The sequence below is a fragment of the Petaurus breviceps genome, unplaced genomic scaffold, assembly GCF_028583685.1.
Source record: "Petaurus breviceps papuanus isolate PSGF00001 unplaced genomic scaffold, PetGlider_PUasm1.0 454, whole genome shotgun sequence".
NCBI classification, from domain to species: domain Eukaryota; kingdom Metazoa; phylum Chordata; class Mammalia; order Diprotodontia; family Petauridae; genus Petaurus; species Petaurus breviceps.
This window is the reverse complement of record NW_027186342.1, coordinates 3,099,873-3,115,011: the sequence shown is the minus strand read 5'-3', so window position 1 is coordinate 3,115,011 and position 15,139 is coordinate 3,099,873. Positions and strand designations below refer to the sequence as shown.

Below are 15,139 nucleotides of genomic sequence, written 5' to 3'. Positions count from 1 at the left end.
GGCAGCCTTGGACCATTTTAGGAGGAGGATGGGAGACCTACATTGGAAGGGGAGGAGATACACAAATCTCTAAGGATCTCTAGTCCCTTCCATTCCTGCCCATCTTAAGCAAAGGAAAAAGGGAACCCAGAGGAGAAACAGCAATTTAGGGGACACACCCAGGGTGAAGAACAGGTTTCAAAAAAATTTTGTCAAGTTGCAGAGAGTTGTAACTAAAGGTTGAGTTGGGAGAGGAGACCCTGAGCAGAGGGAGAGGGGGAGTAGACAGGGTCCCAGAGAGAGAGAGAAGGGAGAGTTGGGAGAGGTGAGTGAGGAGGGAGAGCCTCAGGATCTTGACTTCTGGTCACTCAAATTTCTTCCCTTGAAGGTGGTAGGAGTGAGTCCCTAAAGAAGTAAAAACAAAACAAAACAAAACCCACATTTCCTTTGGATCTTTCACTCCTTCCCTTCCCCCCCCCTTTTCCCTTCTCCCCCCACACCTATCCATTCCAAGACCCCTCAGGTCCCTGCTCTCAGTCAATGCATCGCTTTCACTCCCCACCCCCACCTTAGTCCCTTCCTCCCTCCCTCTCTCTGCTTCTGTCTTTGTCTCTTTTCTCCTTTTTTCTCCTTTCTTTTCTTCTCCATCCTTACTCCTTCATCCCATCATTCATTCATTCATTCAACACTCATTGGCTGCCTGCTTCATGCAGGACATTCGTCTAGGTGCAGTTAGGGTTCAAAAGAGGAAGAAACTCCAATAGCATTGGAAAGCCCCAGAAAGTTTTAAGTAAAAAGGATCCTGGTTCTGCCCCTTCCTAGCTGTGGGACCATAAGCAAATCACAGGGGATAGTGTTTGAGGCTACCAGCTGGCACAGAAAGTGGAAGGCTTCATGGAGGAGGCATTTGAACAAGGACCTGAAGAATGGGTAGAATTTAAACAGCTGTTTATTGGGTAAGAAGACGGTCATTCTAGGCCTAAAGCAAAATCAGGGCAGCAAGACAGACTGAGCTGCCACATCTGGGGCTGTGGAGGAGTCAGGCCACTTGGCTTTGAGGCAGAGAAGTAATGGGAGACGGAACTGGAGATTTAATTTGACTTCATTCAATTAGCACTGGGGAGCCAAAGAAGGTTTTTAACAAGCAGGCTGGTGATAGGTTCAGAGTTGTGAATTAGGAAGATGATCAGGCTAGATGGGAGGAGGAGAAAGCAGAAGATTCTCAGCCTCACCCATTTCTCCTCTTTCCCCCCCTCCCTCTCTCTTTTACCTTCCCCTTCTCCCCTTCTCCCTGCTTTTTTATTGTGTTGCCTTTCTTTGCCCTGTTCTTTTTCTCAGATTTCCTCTCCACGGGGGGGGAAAGAGGGGGGGGGGGGGGGGGGGGGGGGGACGGCCCCAGCCCCGGGGGGGGGGCCAGCTATGGCTGGCTGGGCGGGCCCTATCCCCCCCCCCCCCAAAAAAAAATCCCTCCCTTTCCTGGTGTCTCACTCCTCCCCCTCTCCAGAGCTCCCCTTCCTGAGCCCCCAGCCCTGCCTTCCCTCCTCCCTACCACCCTTCTCAGAACATCTGTAAGCAATCCTCCTGCTAGGAGGGGGAAATCTCCTCCCCACCCAGCTGTGGGGGTGGGGCTAGCTATGGCTGGCTGGGCGGGGCCTAAAGGGAAGGCCTGACCTTCTGAAGAGCAGGGATGTACCTTTTCATCTCCCCACCCGAACCCAAGAAGCTGCTTCCTTTCTTAGGCCCAGGTTAATCCTGGGCTGTCCCTCCGATCCCAGAGTCAGAGCTGGAAGGCACATCAGAAGCCATCTGCTACAGAGGCCAAGAGAGATCGAGTATTTGCCTTCAATCACACAGGTCGGACCCAAGACCTGGCTCCAGAGCCATTACTCTTGCCCAGGTACTCAGGCTTACAGTGTTCCCCACCTCCCCCACCAGCATCAGCACCACCACCCTTCCTGGCCTGGGGGCCTAGATCTCCAGAAATCTAACCGCCAGCTGCTCTCTCCAGGAGTGGGGACCTCAGGGGACAACAGACCCAGATCAGAGACAGAGGAAAGGAAGAAAAAGTCTCTGCCTTACCCCCACCCCTCCCCATTCCCATCCCCCCCAACACAGGCGGGCCTGCCTGAGCTCCCAGTGATAGCCGGGCCTTACTAGGGGTCAAAGAGGCTTTCTCTGTCTCCTTTCCCAAGTCTTTGAAGTTGGGCCCGGGGGCTCGAGATAAGAGACGACCCTGTGAATGGGGTGCGGGGGTGCGGGGGGGGGGGAGAGGTAGAGTCTCCCAGGGATCTGCTAAGCAGAAAAGGGGAAAAAAAAGTTAGGGGAGAGAAAGGATTGGTAACCTGGGGAGGGAGAGGATCAGTACCCTGGGGCTAGAAATGTTTTTGTGTATTCAGACCAGAAATGCAATTGCAGAAATATAAATGAAATGCAAAACAACTCCCCTTGTCCTGGAGTCCTAGGAAGCCTGTGTCTAACCTGAGGCATCTTTAAGAAATCTCTCATTTCCCCTTGGTCCTCTAGGACTGTGTTCTCATCTCCTTGGGGAGGATTATGGACTCAAACCTCAGGGGCATGCTTCATACCCTCTGAAACCCCATTATCCCAAGACTGCAGCTCTGACCTGAGTCTTGGGGGTCTGTGACCTAGGAACATCTGTGATCTCCTCAGGGATCCATTCTGGCCTAGCTCCCAGCCCCCTAGCTCCTAAGAGGTTAAAACTCTCAGTGGGGAATGGAGTCTATTCTTAGCTACACAGAGGATCCCTGGAAAACAAGTGTGTTCATTTCGAGGTGATGATGGACAGAGGAATTTGTAGCCAAGGAAGGAGTGTGTGTGTGTGTGTGTGTGTGTGTGTGTGTTTCAGGGAGGCTGAATTAGGAACATAAAAGAAAAGGGGGGGGGGTGTCCAAGCACAGGGAGAAGATCTAGGCACTCCTAGTGTCTAGGCTAGAAGCTAAAGACACTAGCAAGGCCAAGGGATCTGGAATGCTGGCACTATCTCCAACCAGGTGCACTGCATAATTGAACTTGGAAAGAGCTAGGTTCTGGTAATACTTCACACCCACCACTCCAACCACCTTAATTCCACCTTCCCAGAGGGCCACAGATTTGGAAGTCATCTAGTCCAATACCCTCATTATATAGATGAGAAAACTGAGTCCTAAAGAAGTTAAATGACTTGCCCAAGGTCACACAGCTATTTAAGCTGGCAAAGTCAGGACTCAAACCCAGGTCTCCCAACATCAAATTAAAATTTCTTTCCTTTATGCCACACTGAAAGAAGTTGAATAGCCAGGAGGAAACACCTCCAGTTGTCTTAATATTTCTTTGCTGCACCCCCCCCCACCTGCCCCAGGGTTGAGCCTCGGCTTTCCAGTTGGGGTTGGGGGGAGGGTAAGTTAATGAATTGGATCATCTTCAGCCCTTCACAGCCCCAAGCGGATGTACTTAAAGATCCCAATGTTCCAGGTCTCTCCCTGATGGGCTCCAGATGTGAGCACATCTGGGAAGGCCATCCTAGGAAGCCTGCGCTCCCCACCCCTTGCTCCCACCCCGGAATAGGTTTTTCCATCTAGCTTCCAGACAGACCCCTGAGCAGAGATATCCCATCCAGAAGGGAATGCATGGTAACAGCAGAAAAGTAATACCCGAAGCTTGGGCCTCAAGAGAAACAGGAACCGAAGGTGGGCATGTTTGATGAGGGAACCTGGGGGCCCCCCGGGCGCCTCCATTCCTACTTTACTTCCTGTTTGTAGTCATTCTATTCATCGATGGAATCCTGCCACTTCAAAAGCAGTGGAGAAGAAAGGAAGGAAGTTTAGAAAGGTTGTTCATAAAATGTTTTTTTCCTAGACACCTGGGTCCTCCATTCCCCCCTTTGCCCTTCTCCCCACATTTTCCCCAAAGGCCTTGCTCCTCTCCCCTCAATGTCCCCCTTGCCCCTGCCACCTCTCCACCCTGCCCTACCCTTTCTCCCCATCCCTAGGCTCTTCCCTACTCCTTCTGAGCCAGCGTCAAACTGTCCCACCCTGGAAAAACTCCCCCTTGGACATAATGAGGGTCTCAAGTATATCGTGGTTGGGAGAGGATCTCTCCATAAACAAGGGGACTCAGGCATCTTGACTTCCAGAATGCCTTTCCTCTTTCGCTGATTCTTGGGCTTCGGGGAAGCAACAGCACAGTCAGAGTTTATTTTTAGGTCTGGAACATGAGGCAGGGGTTTCTCCTGGGTCAGACAGGGTGGGAGTGGGATAGGGACTGTAGGAAGTGACTCAGGGATGATAGAGTCATCTGTTCTCCAAAGCAGAGGCCTGAGTCAGGTCTAGAGGCAGATAGAACCCAGTCATCTAGAGCCTCTGACCTGCCCCTGAAGGGCATCCCTGGATGTACCACTTCTAACCATAGATAGGAGTCAGATAAACTGAGGGTCAGAGAAGGAAATGGAATTGCTAAAGATCACACAAAGGCACAAAGGACGAATGAACATGTCTTCTGACTCCAGCACCCTTCCACCAGACCACCCAGGTTCAGGTCCCCACTAGCACCCTTCTTACCGTTTCCCCCTACCTGCCTTTCCATCTTACTAACCAAAGAACCAAGATAACCAATTTCTGCCTCCTCCCACAAGCTCTCAGCCTCAAGGGCACTTGGAAAAGTCATCTGGATCAAAGGAGGACATGGTTATTAATTACACTTGGGGAAAGCTCCCTTTGTATCATTTCTAAAGTCCCCTTGTAGTCTCCGTGTATCTCTAGTCTGCTCCTCTCTCCTTCTCCAAGATCCTGGGAATCAACTAACTATTTAGAGTTTAGAAATCATCTAGTCCAATCCTGATAAAGTCAGAATTTGAACTCAGGTCTTCCAACTTCAAATTAAGGATTCATTTAATTTCTTTGGAGAACAAATGACTCTAAATCTAGTATCTGTGTCTATTCCAATCCTTCTGTTTGGCAAGCTCTTTGCAAAAGACCCCAACCAATATCCTGCTCAATTTATCGGCTTCTTTATGCCTCATAGAGCTCTGGGCCAGCCTCCTGGCTCTAGACCCCTGAGATTTAGAGTGCGCATCGTTAACCCTCCCCAATATTTTGCGCAGTAACACACCATTCTGGTGAGTCTCACTCTTTTGGATTGGTTGAAGAAGCATGTAGTAGAAAGAACACTGGGAAGTGTGGTTGAAAATGTGGCTTCAAATCCTGGCACTACCACTTCCTACAGTAAAAAATAGTGGAAGGCCTGGGTTTGAATCCTGGTCTGCACCTGTGTGATTCCGCCTCTTTTCTGCTCTGGACCTTTGTTTCCTGACGGATAAAATGAGGTAGTTGGTCTAAATGAGCCTTAGGGTCTCTTCTGCTTCCAAATCTTATGATTGTATGACTTTCCAGGGCCTCAGTTTCCTCATCTGTAAAATGATAGAGTTGGCCTGGAGGATTTCCAGCTCTAATCTCCTATGAATGTAATTCTGTGAACCTAGAGAAAAACTACAACACAGCCAAGCGTCTCCCCAGAGTCTCCTACTGAAATTCACTCTCCTGCTTCTGGAACTTTGTCCTCAAAAGGTGGCAGGAGCCGAGAAACATGGTGACAGCAAAGAACCTGGACAATGTCCAGCCCTTGCCCTTTAGGCCTCCCCCCACCCTTCTGGCCAAGGTGACTCTGATTAATAATAGTGTCAGTCATCACAACTAATCATTCTCACCTAGAAGCTAAGACAGAGAGAGCCTGTGAGACAGAACAGAGGGACCTCAGAGAGAAAGAGACAGGAACACAGACAAGAGAGGTGAAGCAAAGACCTGGTGGGCTGGGAGTCAGGAGATCTGGGTTCTAATCCTGGCTCTGTCGATTCCTAATTTAACTGCTTCACCTTGGGCCTTAGTCAGCCTACAAGGATTTATTAAGCACCTACTATGTTCCAGGCACTGTCCATAAGGGTTGGAGATACAAAGAAACGCAAAAGATGGTCCCTGATCTCAAGTAGCTCCCAGTTTAACAGAGGAGACCACAAGTAAACAGCTATGTACAAATAAGATATACATAGGATTAATAGTAAATAATCAACAGAGGAAAGACAGTACACTTGGGAGGGGGGGAAGATCAGGAAAGGCTTCTCCTAGATGGTATTTAACTCATTTTCCTTATCTGCTGAAAGCACATTTAAGGCTTGATGACCTCCCAGGGTCTCTTCCAGCTCTGATATTCTTGTGATTTTATGAAAGGCCCCCTTGCCTATCTTTCTGAGCTAACCTCAGCCTTGTGAAGGAGGCACACATGCCACCCCATTGAGGAAGGCTCTTTTAGGGCAGATAGAGAAGTCCAGGAGCAGAGAAAGGGTGGGACCGGCAGGACTCAAGGGAGGGGAGGCATGAGGTGTTGGGGCCACAGGGAGAGGACTTATAAGGGCAGAGAGAGCCAAGAGAGGAGGGATATTGGGGAAAGGAACAGAGGCCAGCCAGGGAATGACTAAGGGGCTCCTGGTATAAACAGGAGCAGAGAAAGGGCAGGGAGTGAAGGCTGTTTGGGTTGGCCTGGGAGTGGGGGATGGGGGGGTGGGGTAGGAGGAGGACCTGGACAGAACATTGTGTCCACTCCCCCCCCCCCAGACTCCTGGGAAGAGTTGAGTCACACTCTCATACCCTCCCCCACCAATACACACACCCCAGCTCCCAAATCCTGGGAAAACCCAAAGAACCTACCTAAATTGGAGACTCATAATGGGGCTGACTCATTTGCATGCAGTTTGCATATCATTTATATGCTTACTGAAATACAGGGTCTCCACAATGCCTCCCTTCCCCCACATCCCAACCTAAAGCCCACTGTTTAGGTAACTGAAACCTTCCAAAGTTCTTACTGGCTTCACTTCAGATTTCTGGACCCCCATCAGATGGGTAACCTCAGTTTATGCTCCTAAGGTGGGGGGAGGCTGGTGAGTGCAGATGTGGAACTGGGAACAGGGTTTACCTTCATGCCAGGCAAATTGGCTTCTCCCTTGGGTTGCAGCTGGCACTGGGGAGGGAGTCAGGCAATGGCTCTCTGAAATAGCTGCATGATTTAGGATAAGAAGTGAAATTCCAGTAGTTAGGAAAAGAGGAGGATGAAGGAGGGGATCTGTTCTCTAGCCATATTAGTTCTGGGCCCCCAACAGGGGGAATCTGTTAAAAGAATGGATCCCATTTCCATCTGGGGGTAGTTTCTGAAATAGTGGGAGGGACCCTGAAGAGAGAGAGAAGGTGGGCCTGAGAGGGATAAATAGGGGTAAGGCTGTTCTCTGGTCTCTGTGGTCCCTGCCCCCAACTCCAGGTTGAGATAAAGTCCTAAATCCTAGGAGGTGACATCATCGCCAAAAGCTGTGGGGGGTGAGGAGGAGGGGGCCTCTGCTTTTCCACCCTGTGTGTTTCTGTTTCTGTTTCTACAGGGGGCTAAGGGATAGTATCCACATCCAAAGGGTTTAAGAGCCAAGAGATGGTGGGGAAAGAGTCCCAGGGATCCCTTTGGCCCTTTAGAAAAACTGCCTACAAACCCCTTCCCCAGAATGGGAGTTTTAAAGGGCAGAGTGCTGCAAGGATTGAAAAAGGTCACTCCCTGTTCCAGCACACACCTCTTCTATCCACGATTCAAGTCAATTCAATAAGAATGTATTAAAAAACAGCTACTATGTTCTAAGCACTGGGTCCACAAAGAAAAAAATATAATAATAACCAGCATTTATATAGCACTTTAAGGCTGGCAAAGCAAAATACATAATCTCACTGGAAACAAGTATATTTGTGCATAGATACAAATATGTGCACACATTATATATTATATATTAATAATTAATATATAATATACACTCTCAATGAAACAGTCTCTGCTCCTTCTCAACAGTTCATTTCCCTACTAGGAAGGGAGAAATCTCAAATTCCCAGGAGTAAAGGTATCAGATGCCTGGATCCTCACTCAGCTCTTGGCTCTGGGCATTGGGTTTATAAAAAAGTAATAGCTAGAATTTATATAGTACTTTAAGGTTTGCAAAGCACTATAGGTAGATAAGTAGATAATTGATATAGATATATATAATCTCACTTGAAACATGTATATACATATATGTATATATACATACATACAGATACCAATATAATTTCAAATGAAACAGTCCCTGCTCCCCCTCAACAATCTATTCTCCTGCTAGGAAAAGAGAAATCTGAAATTCCCCAGAGTAAAGGCATCAGATGCCCGGGTCCTCAGTTCTTGGGGAGACCTCTGGTCCTTAGAGCAGCCTCAGATCTAGAGAAGCCCAGTTTCTTTGCCAAACTTGGTGCAGAGAGCCTGGCACCTAGAATGTCTGGGTCCCAACCCCAGCTGGCTTGGACCCAGGCATCTGGTGGCCCCGGAAGGCAAAGAGGGAATCCCCAACTGGCTCCACGCCAGGGGTTCCCCTTCTCTCTACAGCCCAAGGACTTTCTCCTGAGGAAGATGGGAAGGGAGGCCCCCTGAAAGCCAGACGAAGAGATTAGAGGGGGGGCCCTCAACCCCACCCCTCTCTGCCGTGGCTCCCTCTACCCTCCTGAAGTAGTTCCTTTCCTCATTAGGAAATTCTCCTCTCCCTTTTTCCTACTCCTTTTCCTGTGCGTTTACGTTCTACTTCTGGAGGGGAGGGGAGGGAGGAGAGGAGGAGGAGAGAGGAGAGGGGGAAGCAAGAAAGGGGAGGGGGAAGAACTCACACCTACCCAGTCTAACCCAGTCCAGACCAGGCCAGCCCCACTGGATAGCTAAGGAACAGGGGAGCAAAGAGGAACCCCACCTCTCCTGGGTGGGGGGCGTGGGCTCGGCGTTCCAAAGACCCAGGAATGCCCCCCTACCCGCCCCCCCAGCCGGCGGGGGGAGGGCTTAGCCGGGAGTTTGGCAAACTCCTCCCTGAGTTGAGTCATTGGTCTCTGGGAGGTTTAGGAAGCGACTCTGGGTCGGTGGCCCCAGGACAGGCAAGACTGGGCGCTATGGGGAGCTGGACTCCTGGGTTTCTGTTGCACACTCGGCTGCTCTGCTCCGGCCCTCGGGCCCGTCACCGGCTCCTGCAGCTGCTGCTGCTCCGCCCGCCGCTGCTGCTGCTTTTGCTTCTGCTGCTGCTGCAGTCTGAAGTCGGGGGCTTCAATTTGGACGGAGAGGCCCCAGTCGTGCTCACTGGACCCGCGGGATCCTTCTTCGGCTTCTCGGTGGAGTTCTATCGGCCCGGGGCCGAAGGGTGAGTGTAGCAGCGAATTGGCGCCCTGGGCCGCTTGGGAAAAGGGGTGGACAGAGTTTGGAGACTCCAGAATTGAGATCTGCGGGGCAGCAGGGCTGGAGTTGGAGGATGAACGGATTCGGCTCGTTTGGAAGGACCAGGGCTGGAATTTTGAAGCCAGGGGGTCTGGAGCTGGGAGAGCTGGGGCTGGGGCTGAGTAACTGAGACTGAACTTTAGGGAGACCGCATTCGGAGGCGAGGGCTCGAATCCAAAAGGAGTAAGACTTGGGGGGGGGGGGGCAGGCTTCTAGATGAAGTGGGAGCCAAATGAACAAGGACCAGGGCGGATTTTTGAGAGCTATGCCTGGACGACAGAGAGAGAGAGTGTCGGGGGAGGGACAGCAATGGGGTCTTTGGGGGTATTGGGATTGAATGGGGGCGGGGGGGGGACACGAATTTGGAAGGAGCGAGGAAAGAGTTTGAAAACGTGGGGCTGGAGCTGGGATCCCCCGCAGCAGCGAGGCGATGGGAAAGGGGGAAGGGATGCGAGGGGATAGGGCTGAAGTTTGAGAAGATTTAGGTCCAGAGAGTATCCAGAGAGCCCGGGACTTAGAGAGGTGTATGGGGCGAGGAAGCTGGGCAGGACTCTGACGGGGTCTGGGATAGGGGGTCTGGGCTGGGCCAATAATGGTGGGTGGGGAGAGGAAGGGAGCCGAAGGACTGGTGTTTGGGGGCGGCTAGGAGGGGTGGTGGCCAAGCTGGGACACCGGAGGCCAAGAAGACTACAGTGGCGGGGCCGGGGGACCTGGAGTTAGACCGGGCCATTGTGTGGGGGGGGGGGGGGGGGGGGACGGTCGGAGCCAGAGAGGGGGGAAAACTTTAGGGGGGAGTCAGGAAGTGGCGGCCTGGACAGGGCAGAGTGGTGGCGGCGGCAGCATGGGGCAGGGATAGAGGGGTCAGTCGGGCTCAGGGTGGGGAGCCCGGCTCCTTTCTTAACCCTTCTTCCCCCCTCCACCAGTCTGCCGGCAGACCCCTGGGAGACTGCCACCTCCTTTTCTCCTTAACCCTCCAGAACGCCCTCCACTTCCCTCCAGCCCCGACCCACTGGAGTCTTAGTGCTGCCCCAGGGCAGGAACGGGGGTGTCCAGAGGAGACCTGAGGCGCTGGGAGGCGCCAGGGCAGGGGGCGGACTCAGCCCCGGGCGGGTGTGTGTGTATGTGAGTGTGTATGTGTCGGCAGGCGGGGCGGGGGAGGCTGCTTCCCTTTTCCTCTCACTTTCCGGAGGAAGAAAGAAACTGATTTCCTGTAACCAAACAGTGGGAACTGGAGCTGGGGCTAGGACTCCTGGGTCTCTGTTGGAAAACTAGGGTTCCAGACAACTGTCTTCTCAGGAAGCCTAGGAAAGGGGCTGCAGGAAAGGAGAAACAGGGCCTTGGGGAGGAGCGCTCCCTCCAACTACTTGTCTATCAAGATGACATGGAGCCCTCAGACTCTGGGTACCAAAAGAAAGTGGTACCTTCCCCCAAATACGTCCCCATCTCGTTCCTCTCCTGCCTCCCACCAGAGATGGGTGTGGAGAAGTCCAGGGTTCTTATCTTGTCCCTGCAAGTGTGAATCAGAGCATGGTCTCTCTGGGACTGAGAAAGACAAGAGTCTGGGATTTCTTATCCAGATTTAGAGAAAAGGTGTTGATTGAAGACTTATGCCCCTCTTCAATGAACTCTTTTCTCCCTGGCCCTCCACTCTGTGGGAGAACGGCTTCCCATTGAGTATAGCATGGAGTTCCCCCAACACACACACACACACAGGAAAGAAAGGGTTAATCCCATTTGGTGTCCTAAATGGGGGCTTCCCTGGTGTCTATGGGGAGAGAGAGAGGAGGGTGTGAAAGAAGAGGGGATGCTTCGGCCCCAGCTGTTAGTTCTGGGCTAGTTGAGGTCCACACCCACCCCACCTCCCCTCTGGCCTCTTGCCCAAACCCCATTGCATCACCCTGGCCTGGGACCTCTGCCAGGCCCAACTTCCCCCAACCCCCCATCCTCCCCCACATCTCTAGTGGGGCAGGGAGAAAGGGAGCCACTTCCCTGTGGCCAGGGTTCTGCTGTGAGGGAAGCAAGGCGATGGAGGAGCTGGGAAGTTATATGTCTGGAGCCCTAGGGAGGAAATGAGGAAAAGAGAACAGGACACCTGGGTTCTTCTGGGAGGAGAAGGGGTGGGGATGGGGCACATAGTCCCCAGGTGTGTTTTTAAAAGGAGCTATAAAGTAGAGAAGAGAAAAAGCTGAGCTGGAAATTGGGGTTATTTGGTTCCTGTTGGGGTCAGGGGAGAAAGGAAGAAGAGGAGAAGCTCACACCCAGATAGCCTGACCCCCAAGGAAATGACTTTCTCTTCTTGCCTCTCCAGCTCTCTCTGTCATTCTCTAAAACCCTTTCTCAAAGCATGACAAGCCCAAGTACACACACCCTTGATCCCTTGACTCTCATGGGGAGCCAGATGGCTCCTGCCCTCTCAAGGGAGGGAGAGCACCTCTCAATTATATCCCCCTTCCCATCATCCCCAGGGTCTTCTCTCCTGGTGGACCCTGAAGAAGGTCCCAGAGCCAAAGATTCTGGCTCCATCCCCTTCATATAGAACATTGGGCCTGGGCTGGGGCTCCTTTGTCACCTCTATGCTTCATCTTACTTTGGAAGGATTTTCAGGGTGAACTTAGGTGTGGAATTTCCCCTCCTAAGCCCTACATCCAGGAATTAGAGGAACCAGGACCCAAACCCAACCAAGTACTGATTAGTGTTACTGCTGGGTCCTCAGGGAGGTGGATATACAGATTCCCTGGATACTTCCCAGTCCTCTGACCTTGTTCAGGCCAATGGAGTCAAACAATAAATAACCTTGTATTGAACAGGCTTGTTAATCAATAGCTTGACTGGGGAGAGAGGAAAGACTTGGTTTTGTGTTAAATTGGAAGGAGAATTAAACTGGAAGTCTAAAACACTGAGTTCTAGCCTGAAAACTTCACTGCTAACTTGGGGGATCTGGGCAGGTCATCATCTTCTAGTCTTCATTTTCCTGATACATAAATTAGGAGTGGGAGAGATGGGTTTGATGATCTGTAAGAGCTCTCTTAAGTGTAGGATTCTATATTATGATCCTGGAAACTTAGGAGTTCTGGGGCCCTGAGAAGCAGGACCTAGGATAAGGAAGGGGTTAGGGAGTGCTCATAGGAAGGGGCAAAGGCACCCAGATCCATATTTGAGTCATTGTGTGTAGACTTGCCTGCCTGTGACTTCAGAAGTCCATCCAAACCTAGGTCTTATGTCCCTGAGTGCCACAGGCTTTGCCCTAGGAAGCACCTTGGCTAGGGAGCCCACCCACCTCTCTCCTGCCTTGTCCCAAATTATCTTCTCCAATTAATCTGAAACTCTCTGGTTGGACTGCTCCGCATAGTAGAGGGGTTGGATAAATTGATTGGGGAGAGGCCTCATCACCCACCCTTCAACTTCAGGGGGCTATGGACCCAGACCTTGTGACCTGGTATTGTCCAGGCCTGACTTCCAACCCCAGCCCGAACTGTTCTCTGGCCAGAGTCAGGTGCCAATTCTGTGGGAATCAGAGCCTGAGTTCATGCCAGGACCAACACTCATCTCAGAGGGCAGGGCTCCAGGGTTCTAATGAAAGACCATTTAAAGTGCCCCTTAGTCATGCCGCCAACCACCCCAATAGCAGAGTCCAAGAGATCCCGGAAGAGGAGAGAGGAAGGTTGGGAGACAAATGGAGTAGTGAGAAGTTGGAAACAAACAGGAAACAACCAGTAGTAAATATTTTCTCCCGAAACACCACTGCCACCCCCATCACCTTCCTTTGCCCCACCCTTCTTCTGTCCCTCTAAACTGTAATTCCAGTTATCTCACCCTCTCCTATCTGTTCATTGCTGTCCTGGAGCTGGTGTCCCAACTCCTAGACCCTGCCATGAGCAGTGCTGGCTGTCCCTGGCTTTCCCTTCTGGCCCTTTCCTAGGCTTTCCTCCCTGGGCCCAGGACCAGGCATCTGGGTACTAGGATCTGGCCCCTCAGAGGGACTGTGGTTCAGGAAGGAAGGTAGTCTGCCTGATCGGAATGAGTCACTCGCTGCCTGGGCCTGAGAGGACAACTGGACCTTAGAGGAAAAGATCGAGGCAGGGAGAGCTGGGAGGACAGAGAGTGGGGATACAGACACAAGCAAGCGATAACCAGAACAAAGGCAGAGGGATGGAGGTACAGCAGACCCAGGAGAAGAGACGAAGGGGGCAGTGACAGAAACCAAGAGAAACATGGAAGAGAAGAAGAAGCATGGTGACAGGGAGGGGGTGGGGGTGACAAAGCCAAATGCCACATGGTGATGGACAAGAAGAGACAGGGAGGATAGGGGACAGAGAGACAAAGAGGCCACAAGGAGGAAAGACAGACAGGCAGGATAGGAGACAGACAAAGAGGCTACAAGGAGGAAAGACAGGCAGGCAGGATAGAGGATGGAGAGACAAAGAGCCACACAAGGAGAACAGAGAGACAGGCAGGCAGGACAGACAGGTAGATAGGCAGACAGGACAGAGAGGACAGACAGGGTAGGGGACAGAGAGACAGAGGCATACAAGGAAGACAGACAGGCAGACAGGTAGGCAAGACAGAGGACAGACAGTCAAGCAGGCAGGATAGGAGACAAAGAGGCACACAAGGAGGAAAGACAGACAGACAGAGACTGGCAAGCAAGCAGACCGATGGATGCAGACAGACAAGAAGAGATGAAGGAGCAGAGGGCAGAGGAGGCTACTTCAGAAAGCAGGAACAGAAACAGTGACAGAGAAACTGCCTGGTACAGAAAGGAAATCCAGAAAAATTCCCTCTTTGCTCTGACCACAGGCACTGTCCCTTGTCCCCTATCCCATTAGTAGATGTGGACAAACTGAGGTACAATCTCTGGCCTGTTGGGGACACAGAAGGGTAGGAGCAGGACAAAGATTCAATGGCAGGGCAGTATAAAGGTGGAAATAAAGCCAAGAGTTGAGATGGGAGAGGAGTCTTCAGGACCCTGAGCTCCCAAACCCAGGAGCTCAGTGAGGAGTGAAATTGGGCAAGGAAGAAGCCACCCTTTGCCCCTTCACTTCATCTCCCCCTAGCTCCTCTTTCTCTCCTCCCTCCTTTCCCATTTTCAGGACTCACATTTTCCTCCCATTCTGCCTAGGCTGGGAGGCTGGATGGATGCAGGCCTTGGGAGGGGTTTTGGCTTCAAAAGGCTGAGCAGAGGTGTCAATGTATTTATACCAGAGTTGTGGTTGGGTAAAGCCAGAGTCGGGTGTCCTGTAAGATGAAAGACAACAGTTCATAGGGGATAGTGGGTCCTTCACAACCTTGATCACCACAATCCCTCCTCTTCTCCTTTTCAGGATAGAATTTTTGATTCCCTCTGGGAATTCTGGAGGAGGGAGGGGGAGTGAGTGCAGGAGGGACTGGGAGGGTTGGGATGTATGTTGGTGGGGAAGAGGGGAGGAAGTTAATGACAGCGGCACATGGGGACTGCCTGGCTCCATCCAGCTTGTGCCTCTGGCATCTGTGGCATCTCCCAGGATATAAATACCCACCCAGTGGGCACCTGCCCCTCCCCAGTCCCAGAGTCTGGACTCCTGGGTTCTTCTTGTCTTAGAAGACCATAAGGTCTAGAATTATAGGAGATGCATCTAGGAGCTTGGAGCTAGTCTCAGAGAGGATATATTGGGTGGGGGGTAAGATGGGATAAGAATAGATGAGGTCAAGAAAGCAGGGTGGTACAAAGAGTCTGGGACCAGAAATTAGAAAGCCTGGGTTTGATTCATGGCCTTGCCAGTAACTAATTGTATGTCCCTTGGCAAAGAATTTCTTTTCCCTGGGACTCAGTTTCCTCTTCTGTAAAGTAAGGGTAATTTAAAAAATTTTGTAAATGGCAAACCAT

General features: G+C 51.5%; 1 protein-coding gene across 1 annotated transcript in view; it reads left to right on the top strand.

The window, feature by feature from the left end:
• The first annotated feature begins 8,637 nt into the window (after window positions 1–8,637).
• The window catches only part of ITGA5 (integrin subunit alpha 5), a 33,074-nt gene continuing 26,572 nt past the window's right edge, over window positions 8,638–15,139 (top strand). The window contains exon 1 of the mRNA XM_069101299.1: window positions 8,638–9,202. Coding sequence (XP_068957400.1) covers window positions 8,811–9,202 — 392 coding nt within the window. The 5' untranslated portion in view covers window positions 8,638–8,810. The remainder of the gene's footprint in view (window positions 9,203–15,139) is intronic.